Source organism: Lepidochelys kempii, chromosome 21 (genome assembly GCF_965140265.1).
Source record: "Lepidochelys kempii isolate rLepKem1 chromosome 21, rLepKem1.hap2, whole genome shotgun sequence".
In the NCBI taxonomy this organism is placed as follows: domain Eukaryota; kingdom Metazoa; phylum Chordata; order Testudines; family Cheloniidae; genus Lepidochelys; species Lepidochelys kempii.
This window is the reverse complement of record NC_133276.1, coordinates 13,576,705-13,590,111: the sequence shown is the minus strand read 5'-3', so window position 1 is coordinate 13,590,111 and position 13,407 is coordinate 13,576,705. Positions and strand designations below refer to the sequence as shown.

The 13,407-nt window shown below is 51.3% G+C and overlaps 1 protein-coding gene across 3 annotated transcripts in view; it reads left to right on the top strand.

Moving 5' to 3' along the window:
• Positions 1–1,986: 1,986 nt before the first annotated feature.
• The window catches only part of AHCYL1 (adenosylhomocysteinase like 1), a 46,138-nt gene continuing 34,717 nt past the window's right edge, over positions 1,987–13,407 (top strand). For 2 of the 3 annotated variants that reach the window (XM_073320235.1, XM_073320236.1), the window contains exon 1: positions 1,987–2,200. In XM_073320235.1, coding sequence (XP_073176336.1) covers positions 2,093–2,200 — 108 coding nt within the window. In that variant the 5' untranslated portion in view covers positions 1,987–2,092. The remainder of the gene's footprint in view (positions 2,201–13,407) is intronic. The other variant, XM_073320234.1, reaches the window with a different exon arrangement.

Genomic DNA, 13,407 nt, shown 5'->3' with positions numbered 1-13,407 from the left:
GTTCAGGTCCCAGTACAGACCCCTGTGAGACACATCTATTTAATTCTCTCCATTCTGAAAACTGACCATTTATTCCTACCCTCTGTTCCCTGTTTTTTAACCAGTTACTGATCCGTGAGAGGACCTTCCCTGTTATCCCATGACTCTTTACTTTGCTTAAGAGTCTTTGGTGAGGGAACTTGTCAAAGGTTTTCTGAAAATCTAAGTATACTATATCCACTCGATCACTCTTGTTCACGTTTATTGACCAACTCAAAGAATTCTAGTAGATTGGTGAGGCACGGATTTCCCTTTACAAAAACCATGTTGACTCTTCCCCAACAAATCATGTTCATCTATGTGTCTGATCATTCCTTTCTTTACTACAGTTTCAACAATTTGCCTGGTACTGAAGTTAGGCTTACCGGCCTGTAATTGCCAGGATTGCCTCTGGAGCCTTTTACAAAAATTGGCATCACATTAGCTATCCTCCAGTCATCTGGTCCAGAAGCTCATTTAAATAATAGGTTACATATCACAGTTATTCTCAATTTCACATTTGAGTTCCTTCAGAACCCTTGGGTGAATACCCTCTGGTCCTGGTGACTTATTAGTGTTTAATTTATCAATTTGTTCCAAAACCTCCTCTAATGCCATCTCAATCTGAGACAGTGCCTCAGATTTGTCACTGAAAAGAATAGCTCATGTTTGGGAATCTCCCTCACATCCTCAGCCATGAAGATGGACACAAAGAATTCATTTAGTTTCTCCACAATGGTCTTATCTTCCTTGAGTGCTGTTTTAGCATCTCAATTGTTCATACTCCATAAAGCAACCAAAAGACCCTAGGTAAGAGACAAACTCCAAATCCTGAGTCATGTGGGTGCTTCCTGATTCTCCCCAAGGGCTGAGGGATTCAGACCTGTTCCCAGATATCTCCCCCAGCCCAGTGGCAGAACTAATAGGGGGAAAGGAGGGTGACTGCCACCCTTGTGGCCTTTCAGTGTATGGGTAGTGCGTTATACATCATACTATGGAACTGACAAAAGGAGGTGTATGCCACGACTTTTCGCATGGGGCTGGAGAGTAAGCCCATCCTGCACTCACTCAGCAGTGGCGGCTCCTGTCCTGGCTCTGTGACACGGCACACAGGGTCGTGTGATGCTGTGACCCCGTGTTCCAGGTCAGGATGTCACTCAGGTAGATTTGGCCTAGCCACCCCTCCGTCATGACCAAACCAGAGGGATGCTGTAACCCTGTGTGCCAGATTGACGGGGGGCTGTCCATAAATTACATAACACACTATGGGGGTGGCGTATCCTTCCTTTTGCACCTTTGTTTCACTGTTACAAGTGGTGGGGGGAGGCTTGAAAAATCACTCAAAAAATTGTTATGCAATTTATGGACAGTCCCCGACACCCAGAGCAGGAAGCCAGGACCAGCTGAGCAGGGGCCACCCTGCCACTGCCCCGGCACTGAGATCCCACCCACCCTTTGGGCTGGCCCAGATTTCTCTGGGTGCCAAGTTTACCCAGTGTGTCCCCCCCCCAACCCTGCAACCCCCCCCCACCAGCAGCAGGTCCCCCAAGCTGAGCAGCACCACCCCAACCTTGCAACCCCCCCAAACCACGCAGTGCCCCCCCATACGCAGCACCCCAAACCCAGCAGTGCCCCCTAGCAATGGGAAGCCCCCCCCAGCTCAGCCCCCCCCCAGTTGCTCCCCGGCCCCAGTCACACACCCCAGGCCCAAACGAGGGGCCCCTGCAGCCTCAGGTGTGGACAATGGGACCCCCCCATGCCAGACCCACGGCCTGTCCCGAGCTCGCTCGCTTCCGTTCCTTTCCGCCAGGGGGCGCCGCTCGACCTGCCCGCTCTGCGCGCACGGCGTCGCCTGCCCGGTCCCTGCGTACGGAGCGACGCTCGGCACCGCCCCGTGCGTGTGACGTCGGCCGGTGGCGAGCCCCGCCCCCCTGCCGGTGCGCGCGGCGGCCGCAGTCCCCCCCCCCCGCTGCAGAGCGCTCGGAGCCGGAGTCTCCCCGCTGAGCCCCCCCCCGCGCCGGGCCCGCCCGGATCCCCCGGTTCGCGCCCCCGCCCCGCCGCCCCCCTCCCCAGGATGTCGGTGCCGGAGTCCGCCGTCGGGGACGAAATGAAGCAGGCCAAGGAGATCGAGGACGCCGAGAAGTATTCCTTCATGGCCACGGTCACCAAGGCCCCCAAGAAGGTACCGGCGGGGGGCGGGTCCGGTCCGGTCCAGTCCGGTCGGGGGGGGGGTCCGGTCCCGGGGCAGAGGGGGGGTCGGAGTGGGGAGGTGGGAGAGGCCTGTCCCGGGTAGGAGGCTCTGGTTGGGGGGGGGGAGGCCGGTCCGGGGCAGAGGGGGGGTCTGGGAGTGGAGGGGGGGAGGCCGGGCCCAGGTAGGAGGCTCTGGTTGGGGGGGGAGAGGTCCGGTCCCAGTGGGGTCTGGCTGGGGAGGGCCGGTCCCGGGGCAGAGGTCTGGTCTGGGATGGGGGAGAGGCCTGTCCTGCGTAGGAGGCTCTGGTTTGGGGGGGAGAGGCCGGTCCCGGGGCAGAGAGGGGTCTGGGAATGGGGGGGGGGGAGGCCTGTCCCGGGTAGCAGGCTCTGGTTGGGGGGGGGGGGAGGCCGGTCCCGGGGCAGAGAGGGGTCTGGGAATGGGGGGGGGGGAGGCCTGTCCTGGGTAAGAGGCTCTAGTTGCGGGGGAGGCCGGTCCCGGGGCAGAGAGGGGGTCTGGGAGTGGAGGGGGGGAGGCCTGTCCTGGGTAAGAGGCTCTGGTTGGGGGGGGGGGAGGCTGGTCCCGGGGCAGAGAGGGGTCTGGGAATGGAGGGGGGGAGGCCTGTCCTGGGTAAGAGGCTCTGGTTGGGGGGGGGGGAGGCTGGTCCCGGGGCAGAGAGGGGTCTGGGAGTGGAGGGGGGGAAGGCCTGTCCCAGGTAGCAGGCTCTGGTTGGGGGGGGGGGGGGGGAGGCCGGTCCCGGGGCAGAGAGGGGTCTGGGAATGGAGGGGGGGAGGCCTGTCCTGGGTAAGAGGCTCTGGTTGGGGGGGGGGGGGGAGGCTGGTCCCGGGGCAGAGAGGGGTCTGGGAATGGAGGGGGGGAGGCCTGTCCTGGGTAAGAGGCTCTGGTTGGGGGGGGGCCGGTCCCGGGGCAGAGAGGGGTCTGGGAGTGGAGGGGGGGGGATGCCTGTCCTGGGTACGAGGCTCTAGTTGCGGGGGAGGCCGGTCCCGGGGCAGAGAGGGGTCTGGGAGTGGAGGGGGGGAAGGCCTGTCCCGGGTAGCAGGCTCTGGTTGGGGGGGGGAGGCGGGTCCCTGGGCAGAGGGGGCTCTGGTTCGGGGCGGGGGGGTACGGATTGTGGTGAGCACACAGTTCTGCTCTGCAAGAGACCCTGTTGGCAGCTGATCCAAGGCTCGGTTTGGGAGGGCCCAGAGATGGGAGTGGGTAACTGTCAAGGCCTGGGAAGGGGAAGCGTGTGCCCTAGGAGTGGGGACTACAGATCTTGGGGGAGCTGGCCACCTGCTGTGCCTCCCAGGGGTTGCACTAGGGGGTGGGGGGAGCGTGGGAGCCCGCCGGATGTGGATGGGGGAGCCGTTTGCGGGATGGGGTGCCCCGCTGTTGTCGGGAGGATGCCAGGTACAATGCACAAGGCTTTGTGGGGGAGTTGTGCTGCCCTGGTACAGATATCTGTCAGGAGGCAGGTGGGCAGATTTGGGGGTTGGTTCGAACTGGGTAGGTTAGGCTGTGACCCTGAACTCAGGGTCAGTGCAGTGGCTTGGAAGGGTGGAGGCTGAGGAGAAAGTAGCTTATGAACTAGGGCATGATAGCAAGGTGCTGGGTGGCCCAAGAGATGTGATGGAATATTCAAGGGGTATTTAAGAGACTACAGCAAGCCAGGCATTTTGGGGAGCAGGGGTGGTATGTACATTTGTGGGTGCAGTGGACACGTTTGGGCAGCCAATGAGAGGAGGGATTTGATGACAGCTTTGAGAGAGAGACCAATCTGAAGGCAGGTTTGTGGGAATGTAACTCAAGCTTCCTGGAGTGCTTGCTGCACTCAGCATTCCCCTCTTGTCCCTTCACCCTTAAAGTGAGTGAAATTCTCCCATCTGCTCCTCAGTGCTAGCAAAGATGAGAGCCCTAATAGAAACTGGTCACTGTGCTTTTACCGCTCCGTCCTCTAAATTCTGTCTGAGTAGGATTAGACAAGGGGGTGGTCAACTACAGCCACCGTTGGTAGGGTTGCACTAATGGTGACTTAACTTTGCGTGTGTAGATGCAGCTGAGACTCTAGGATTTAGACTTGCTGTGGGCGGTCCCTGCTGTGTTGAATATCATGTTCTCCCCTAAGCTGCTGCGGCTGCCACATGCCTCAGTGTTTGGTGTTTTTCCCATTTACCCTGTTCAAGTCCTGAGACCCTGGAAATGCAGAGCCTTCCTGCTGGGAATTCTTTGATTGTTGACATAGGTGCTGGAATTTTAGAGGGTGGGGGTAACTGGTTTCATCTACATGCCACTTAAAATCATTTGCATTTGAGATATCCCCTCTTGCCTAATCTCCTCAAATAACTAGCATTCAGCGGCCAGTGACAGAGAAACTCAATAGATCTGTTTATGCAGACTGTGGATACAGCCCGGAGGAAGAAGCAGAAGAATGCAGAGGCTAAGAGCTGCTTCTTTCTAGAGGTGGTTCTGCAGCTGTAGCCCGGCTTTAGAGAGAGCTAAAGCAAACTATTTCCTTCTGATTGTTGTTACCTCCTTCCAATCATGCAGGATGGATATGAAAGTAACAATCTGAGGCTTGTGACCACATAAGCCAGACTGGCAGTGATCTGACAGACACATGTACTGTAACACTTAAGCAGCCTGTGGGGCGGGGGGAGCTGCTGTGGTGGTGGTGTGGGAAACCCCTTTAATGTGCGGATGAGGGTACCTAGGGTTTAGCTCAATCCAGTGTTCTTGTGGGAGAGGCTCTGGGAGGGGTGATATACTTGGGTATATGTGAGGTAATAGTCGCCCCTTGAAACTACTGCTGTAGTTCTAGGCCTCTTTCATAGCTTGATGTGCAGTCACCAGGTTGCAATGCTGCCAAGGCCTTGTCGGGAGCACTTCAGGACATGCAATGAATGGCCTTTGGGGCGGATAACTTCCGTAGCCAGTGAAATCTTGGGTGGCATTGCCATCAGTAAGAATGAATGCTTCAAGCCACCGCTTTCCCAGCCCACCCGGTGATTGTGAATAGCACTGATAGCAGAGGCGTTGGCAAAGACTCCAAAGTGTACAGTGCTAAGTGCCTGCAGCTTATCTCAGAGCTCAAGGCATTTTCAAATTGCCTCATAACAAAATCCTAACCATTAACAGGCCTCTTTCCTTCTTGAGACTTGTATTTTTTTCTATTAATGCAAAGCTGATGTGACTTCTATGTCCCTTTTTTGAGCTTTGAAACTCCCTCCTTTCACACAGGCCCCCCCCCCCCCCCAACCTTAGCTCCACATCTCAGGCAAACAGCTGAGAGTGACTCCCTGGAGAGAGAGTCCAACAGCAGGTTTGCTTTGAACATATCATTCTCTAAAGGCTGGTGGGCATGAAGATCAGACGTAGGGGAAGGATGGGAACATCTCCAGGATTTGAGAATGCTGGTACTGGCTCCGTCTCCTTTGTACTAACCATTCTAGAATAGCTTTTCCAAGAGCAGTCTTGTGTCACTTGCTGAGAAGTGCAGTGAAAGTGCTGACAGGAATAAGCATCTCTCAGCGTTCATTTGGATGGGGGCAAATGTGTTCAGTTTCCCAGGCTAAGTGCCGCACTCGAGAAGCTGGAGGGATCGTTAGCGAGAAGCGACTCTGATAGGAACTGGGCTGTGGGAAGATCCCCATCAGTGGATTTTCTGCAGAAGCAGATGTGTTCCTCATGTTTGATCAGCCTGAAAGAGCTGGATGGTGAGATCCCGGTTAGCTACATATCCTGGCCTTGAGGAGCTCCTATTTCTTCTCTTGTCATTGAGTTGGTAAAGGTTAAAAAGTGAAGCAGCAGGAGGTAAGTGATTAAGAGATTAAATGTATCAACTCTGGGTTTAAATTCAAGGCCAAAGAAGGCGAGGTCGACCCTGCATAGAAACATGTGGTCTTTTTCCCCCCGAGTAGGTTGGGGAAGCTAGTTTAGCTGAGGCTCCCTCTTGACTGCAGTCTACTTAATGGAACTCCTCTTGCCTTGTCTTTTCTGTTAGCAAAATAATTCCAGCTTTGTTCTCCAGTGCAGTGGGCAGTTGAAGAAAGGCAGAGAGGTATACTTAGTCTAGGACGTTAACCAGTGTGTTCTGTACTGTAGGGCCTAGATGGTTGTAGGAACTTTAGAAAAAGATGGATTGCCACCAACAGGTTTCCCTCCAGTGGTGAATTGTGTTGAGGGTTTTATAGATTTAAGAATTTTATTAAGATGTTAAAATAAAAAAACGGTACAGAGTTTAAGCGTAGAAGTTTCTGGTTATCTGGGAATAAGGTACAAATTATTAAGGGGTGCGAAGTTTGGTTTAGGTTCGGATGGCATAAGGAATACAATCTGCAATATCTCCAATTGGGGGTAAAAGGTTGACAGGTCAAAGTACAGACATTGAGATATGAGGGTATGTTGTTCTTGTAATGGCTATGTTCAGGTGTGGAGTATAATGGAGTGGATATGATAAGGATGGATTTACCCTCATTTGGTGAGATTTAATGTTCAGTGAGTTTATGGTTCCAGTTCATATGGTCCAATGGAAAAAGTCTCTTGGTCCCTTTCTCGTAGTTGATGCACAATGTCGTTCCAGCTCCCGTCTCCTGGTACTGTTGGTGGCCGGTGGTGTGTTCGATGTAGATGTCCCCGGACCATCGGATGGTGTCCGAGACCGTGAGGCACCGCATGAGCCGTGCATAGTGTCGACCGATCCCACAGGTCCGCAGCACATGCTCGTTGCAGGGGTCCCAGGCACCCAGGGCTCCCACGATCAGGGCTTCCATCTGCACCTCGTAGCTCTTCGCTCTCAGGGTGTCGGCCAGGGGGGCAGAGCTACGCCCAGGATCATATTCTTGTAATGGCTCAGGAATCTTACCCTGTTAGCAAAGAACCGAAATAATCTCTTCCCCACATTTCACTGTCAAACCAGGGGCTGTTCAGTATAGGGTGCGTAATGGTTTGAGCTGTTTTCATTAGGAATACCAGTTTCCTCAAGTCCCTCCTGTTCAGTGAGCAGGGCTTTCTGAGGCTTTGGATCTTATTTCACTGACAAATGATTGTATATTCAGGCGGGAGTGATATCTGCTGTTTGATCTAAGGTGGGACGAATTCTAAGTGGGGAAAACGCGCTGAGATAGTAGTGAATGGTAGAACCTCAGGATCAGGGAGCCCTGACCCTAACTAAGGGCTGACTACAAAGCATAGTATCTACCCAGGGTTTCTATCATGGACTGAAACAGCATCAGCTTAGTGACATATCTCTGCAGCATCCTCTTGCCATGCCACCGATGAATAGGGCCCTACCAAATTCATGGCCCATTGTGGTCAATTTCAGTCATAGGATTTTAAAAATAATAAATTTCATGATTTCAACTCTTTAAATCTGAAATTTCACAGCGTTTGTAGGAATCCTGACCCAAAAAAGGAGCGTGTGGGGGGTGGGGAGGGGATCGCAAGGTTACTGTAGGGCGGGGGTTGCAATACTGCTGCCCTTACTTCTGTGCTGTTGCTGCCGGCGGTGCTGCCTTCAGAGCCGGAGCACGGCGGCTGCTGGCCGGGAGCCCAGCTCTGAAGGCAGAGCCGCCACTGCCAGCAGCTGTGCAGACGTAAGGACGGCCTGGTCTGGTATCGCCACCCTTCTGCGCGGCCGCCTGCAGAGCTGTCAGCAGCCACCGTTCTCCAGCCGCCCAGCTCTGAAGATGGCAGTGCAGAAGTAAGAGTGGTAATACTGCGACTCCCCCGCCCCCCCAAATAACCTTGTGACTCCCCCCCACACACACACAACTCCCTTTTGGGTCAGGACCCCCAGTTTGAGAAACGCTGGCCTCCCCTGTGAAATCTAGATAGTAGAGAGTAGACACAAAAGACCAGCTTTCACAGTCCATGAATTTAGTAGGGCCCTACCTATGAAGCTTAACAGCCCAGCTCGCACCTTGATCTACTTGCCAGGTGTGAGCTACTTTTCATCAGGTTGACCTGTAGTCAATTATGCTTATTCATGCAACAGAACTGAAATGTTTTCACATTTCACAAGGGCCAAAAGCTGTCTCATGCTCCCTGCTCTGTCAGGCAGACTGGAGCTCGCAGCACCTGCCCAAGGCTCTGTCCTCCTTGGCCTGAGAACCAGGTAAGCGTGGTGTATTCCTGCCCCTCCCGCCGCATGAAACCAGCTGCCCTGGCTCTGTGCTTTTTTTGCTTCTGAACCTGTGTATGATGGCATCAGTGGAATCCCGCTGAGGCTGTGTTCTAGAGGTGCCAAGGAGAATGCTAATGTACTGCTGCAGCTTTGCAGTGGTACAGATTCAGAGCTATTCTGTGCGTGGTGGGGGAAGGACAGAGCCAGGGAGGACTGGGGGGTGGGGGGAAGTGAGACCCTGGGAGGACTGAATTTGGGGTGGCGGGGGGTATAGGTGCATATGGGATCCATCAATTAGAGATACGATTTAAATCTCTCCGGATTGCACTCGGTGAATTCCCTAGAGTTTTTGTGTCTGTTGCTAATTTTTTTGAAGTCACTTGCACAAGCTGCTCTGGTGCTGGCTAGCCTTGATAAATGGGGCCTGTTTGCTCCTGGCACATCAATCAGTCCTTCTGTGGATGAGGTTCATAGAATATCAGGGGGTGGAAGGGACCTCAGGAGATCATCTAGTCCAACCCCCTGCTCAAAGCAGGACCAATCCCCAGTTTTTGCCCCAGAGCCCTAAATGGCCCCCTCAAGGATTGAACTCATAACCTTGGGTTTAGCAGGCCAATGCTCAAACCATTGAGCTATCCCTCCCCCCAACAGAGCATTCTAGCAGAGGATGGCTAGTTGTGTCCTTCCCAGGGCAGAATTGCCACATGCTTCACGGCCTCTTTCTGTAAATACAAGATTACTCCCAAGAGGTATGTTGTACTCCATTAAGCCCCTGCTGGATTGCTGGCTGTCTGCAGGATACCAGTGAATGAAGCTGCTCTGACAGTCTGGGAAGGAAATGTGTTCTGGACTGCATTTCTCAGCATCTCTCGATTGAACAAGAAATTAGAGATGGAAAAGACCACTTAGCTCTCCTGTCCCCTGCTAACAATAAGATGTTTCCATCTAGGATCAGTACACTTTGGGGCTTCCTCCATTAATCCCCGGAGGCTGTCACAATCTATCCAATAGATTTCCTTATCAAAGCTTTTCTTAGTCATTCTGAATTTCTTTCTGACATAGATTTGCTGGGATTAAATTATCACCCATAAATCCTTCTCCACCCTTCAGATACTAGGAGATGGTTATATCTCCACCATGTCACTTCCACAGGCTATGTCTACAGTGTACAGTTAACCCGGGTTATTGGCCTCCAGTCTGAGGAGCTGGGTTAGCCTAGCCCGGATGTGAGCATCCCCACTTGCAAAGCCCTATCTGTCCACTGGTTGCACACTTGCCTGTGTGTGAGTGGGAGCATATCCCGTGGTTCTTTGTGCTGAGATGCTCTAGGATTCTTTCCTGATCAGTTGTGTCAATTGCGGGAGAATTTCTGTCCTTCTGGGGGAATTGTGGGAAGCCATTGGAGGACTATCAGCACTTGAGTGATTTAGCCCGTTTTCTCAATGCAAAGTGGGCAAGTTTCAGCCTGACTTAAAGCAGAGCTTGCCTTCTACTCCACGTTTCCAGCTGAGTAAGCAAGCCTGGGTTTAAAGTACTTCCAGACCTGGGTCAGAGGTGTTTCTTTGGATGGTAGGAGAGTTAAGGCTAAAACCCAGGTAAGAGCCCAGGATTAACTCTGCAGTGGAGACGTACCGTTAGACACTGATGAGCCAGACCCCGCACATTTTAACTGTCAGTCTTTCTTAACTGTGTGTGGCTCTGTTGTAGCTGTTGGTCCCAGGATACAAGACTCGCAAGATGGGTGAGGTAATATCTTTTACCAGACCAACTACTTTTGGTCCCATAAAAGATATTACCTCACTCACCTTGTCACTCTTCCTTAAAAAGAAAAGGAGGACTTGTGGCACCTTAGAGACTAACCAATTTATTTGAGCATGAGCTTTCGTGAGCTACAGCTCACTTCATCAGATGTTTACCGTGAACATCTGATGAAGTGAGCTGTAGCTCACGAAAGCTCATGCTCAAATAAATTGGTTAGTCTCTAAGGTGCCACAAGTCCTCCTTTTCTTTTTGCGAATACAGACTAACACGGCTGTTCCTCTGAAACTCTTCCTTAAGTAATTCTTTGCTGCCTCCTGACTTTCTTTCTGATCTTCCTGAAGTTTGTTTGTTTGTTTTTTGTTTGTCTGGTGCCAAGGCGCCCAAGCCTGGATGCAGTATTCCAGGTGCTCTTCCATCAGAGCCACAGAGAGAGGGGTTGTCACCTCCCCAGTTCTGTACTGAGATGCTTTCATATGCACAGCCCGGCGTTAGTGGCCTTTCTTCTAATTGCTGTCTGCTGTAAGTTGCTCTCAGCATTACAGCTTTCTAGGTTATTCCCGTTACTGCGCAGCTGTATTTTTTGTATAATTTTTCTATAAGTATTAACAGCACTCTTCCAAATTGAATTTCATTCTGTTACCTTCCGTATTTCTGATATTGCTAGAACCCTTTATATTTCTGCCAGCACTGGTATTCGCTTCTCCTGCTGGTGTAGTATTGTCCGTCCATTTCATTAGCACACTCTTTACCTCCTTTCCAAATCTGTAATGTAGAATTAAAATTGAACTGGACCTTGCTTTGATCGCCATAGGACCCTACTGTACGTTCCCACAGGGGGGCTGAGCAGATCCTTCTGTGCATCTTTGCTGCAGTTGGACTGGGGTGAGGAGTGTGCACATAGCAACAACCTGTGATTCTTTCCAAGGGGAATTCTCCTTGCGTCTCTCCAATGATACGAGGGGGAAGTGATCTGACTCTTTCGATTCACCAACATAGATTTTAAAATAATTCTGCATAAGTTTAGGGGAGGAGGACCATAGCTGATGTGGAGAACCGGAAGGGGGCCCATTCTTGCACACCAAGATGGGGGTGACCTTTGGGGTCCACTTGAATGGCACATGCATCCTTTCTGCGTTGTCCTTTGGACTGACATTCCAGGGATCAAGTCCATTCATTCTCCATATATTTGCTGCTGTGGCCATTGGAAATAGGCTGAGTTTCCAACTTTATGACACTTTGGACATTAGAAGGGTGATTAAAATCCTCCCTGTATTCCCTGTCCTCCTGTACAGCTGCTCTGGCAGGCTTCTCAAGAGTCTCATTATAAAAATGCCAGTTCTAGATGATTAGGGATCACAGATCATGCAGGTACAACCCTTTTTGAATAGTGCAAATTTCCCTGTCTGCTCCATCAAACTGTTATCTAGTCCTGTTAAGAGGTCCTGAGGCTTTTCCTGATGGGAACCTGGTTCTGGTACAAGCAGTGCCCGTTCTCGAGTATAGGAGATCTAGTGGTGATAGTTTTTTAAAACTCTTCCTGAAATGGAAGGTTGTTTTGCAGTATGGAACAGGCTATAACAATACTTTCTTTGGGATCCTGACAATTCTTTCCACAGTTGGATTCCAGCTTGGACAGTGTTTGCGTCCATTTGTTCCCAATTGTTAAGGGTTTCTCAATCTTGCTACGTGAATCTGTTCTCCAGAGCCAGGTTTGAGCTGACTGTTGGAGATAAACATTTGACATTTTTAGCAGCGCATTGTGTATTCATCTGTTTTTACATACAGAGGATCCTGTTTTTGATGGCTACCCAGTGGAGTGGCAAATTAGTTGCTTAATGGAAGGGATTAGTAAAGGGGGGAACAGAATTGTGCAAATAGAACTATGCTTAGTATGTTTGCCTGGTTTTAAGAACAGGACGTTGTCTAATAAAGGAGGTCCCTTTGTTGTACGGGTTTCAGTGCATTATAATATATTTATATGGTCTCCAGTGCAGGAGATGTTACATTTTGTGGTAAGGTTCTTGAATTTCCTGTTAAGCTCTCTGATCAGTTGAGGTGTTTTGTAATTGAGAGAATCAAACCCTAATGCAAAATGTGCTCCAAAGTGAGGGGGCAACCATATGTAAATAGGACATTGAAAAGGTACTCCCCTCATTTGAGACCAGCAGTGGACTGGAACTTAGCAGGTTTGAACAATGCCATCAGTGTCGACTTAATGGCTTTATCAAGTCCATCAGCCATAAAGCTAAGCAGCCCTTTATGAATGGTTATTTATGGTCCGACTGTGTCTATTTGTCATTAAAAATTATTTGAAATATGCCCCTTTTTCCGAAGGCTAAATGTAGCTCAATGTTCTCCACCCAAGCCAAGAACGGTTGTTGACCTGGACCCCATGGGATGCTGGCAACGTGGCAGCAGACATTGTGGGGCGAATGTGTAAGGCAGAATGTGGAGGCTCCAGGCAGAGAGGTGGTTTTCAGCCTTGCAGAGCATATAGAGTGAATTCTGAGCAGCAGTCGTGGCAAATTTGTTCTTGAAATCGAGGCTGCCTCTGCACTAGGAAAATAGCTTCTGCTGCACCCGGAGTCTTGTGGGAATTGTGCCTTTGAGAAGGCACGACACGGACGTTGCAGCCGTTCATGCCGCTCGTGGGGCTACCCAGCTGCCCTGTCACATCGGGCCAGTTGAACTGTGAATTTTAATTACACTGTCTGATCAATACCGTGACCTTGGTAACGGGCTCATTGCTGCTGTAGAATCTGTTTACTTCAGGTTTGTAGCAGAGAAAGGACTTCGCTGGCCAGAGACACAATGTTCCGATTAGTCAAACAGGCAGCATTGTAATGCAGGGTGGGAAGCCTGCTGCTGTAGGGGAAGTGTGTATTGCCTCAGTCTGCCTACTGTTATCCTGAGAGAACCATCAGATCCTGGTGCCATCCTGGCTCTCACAAGGGGGTGGCTGAGTTCATAAATACCAGAGTGAGGCAGCAGGTGCCTGAACCAATGGGGGATCAGGCTTCTCAGGGTGGGGGCGGTGGCTGGAGCCTGCCTCAGAGCAGCTTCCTCCTGCAAAGATTCTCTTTGCTTTCCTTTCATTGAGTGACTTGGGCCTTGGTGCTTTGGAAGCTCTGCCACTTGTGCCTGCTGTTTTCAGGATGTTGATGTTCTCCCCCTCCCCGTCCTTCATCAAAAGTCAGGATCAGAATATTGCACATTTTTCCCTGGTACCACAGGGAGAAGACTAATTCCAAGCTGGGCATGTGTGGAATGAGAGCATTTTGCCAATTCCTATTGAACTTGGATCAAGAGACTGCATACA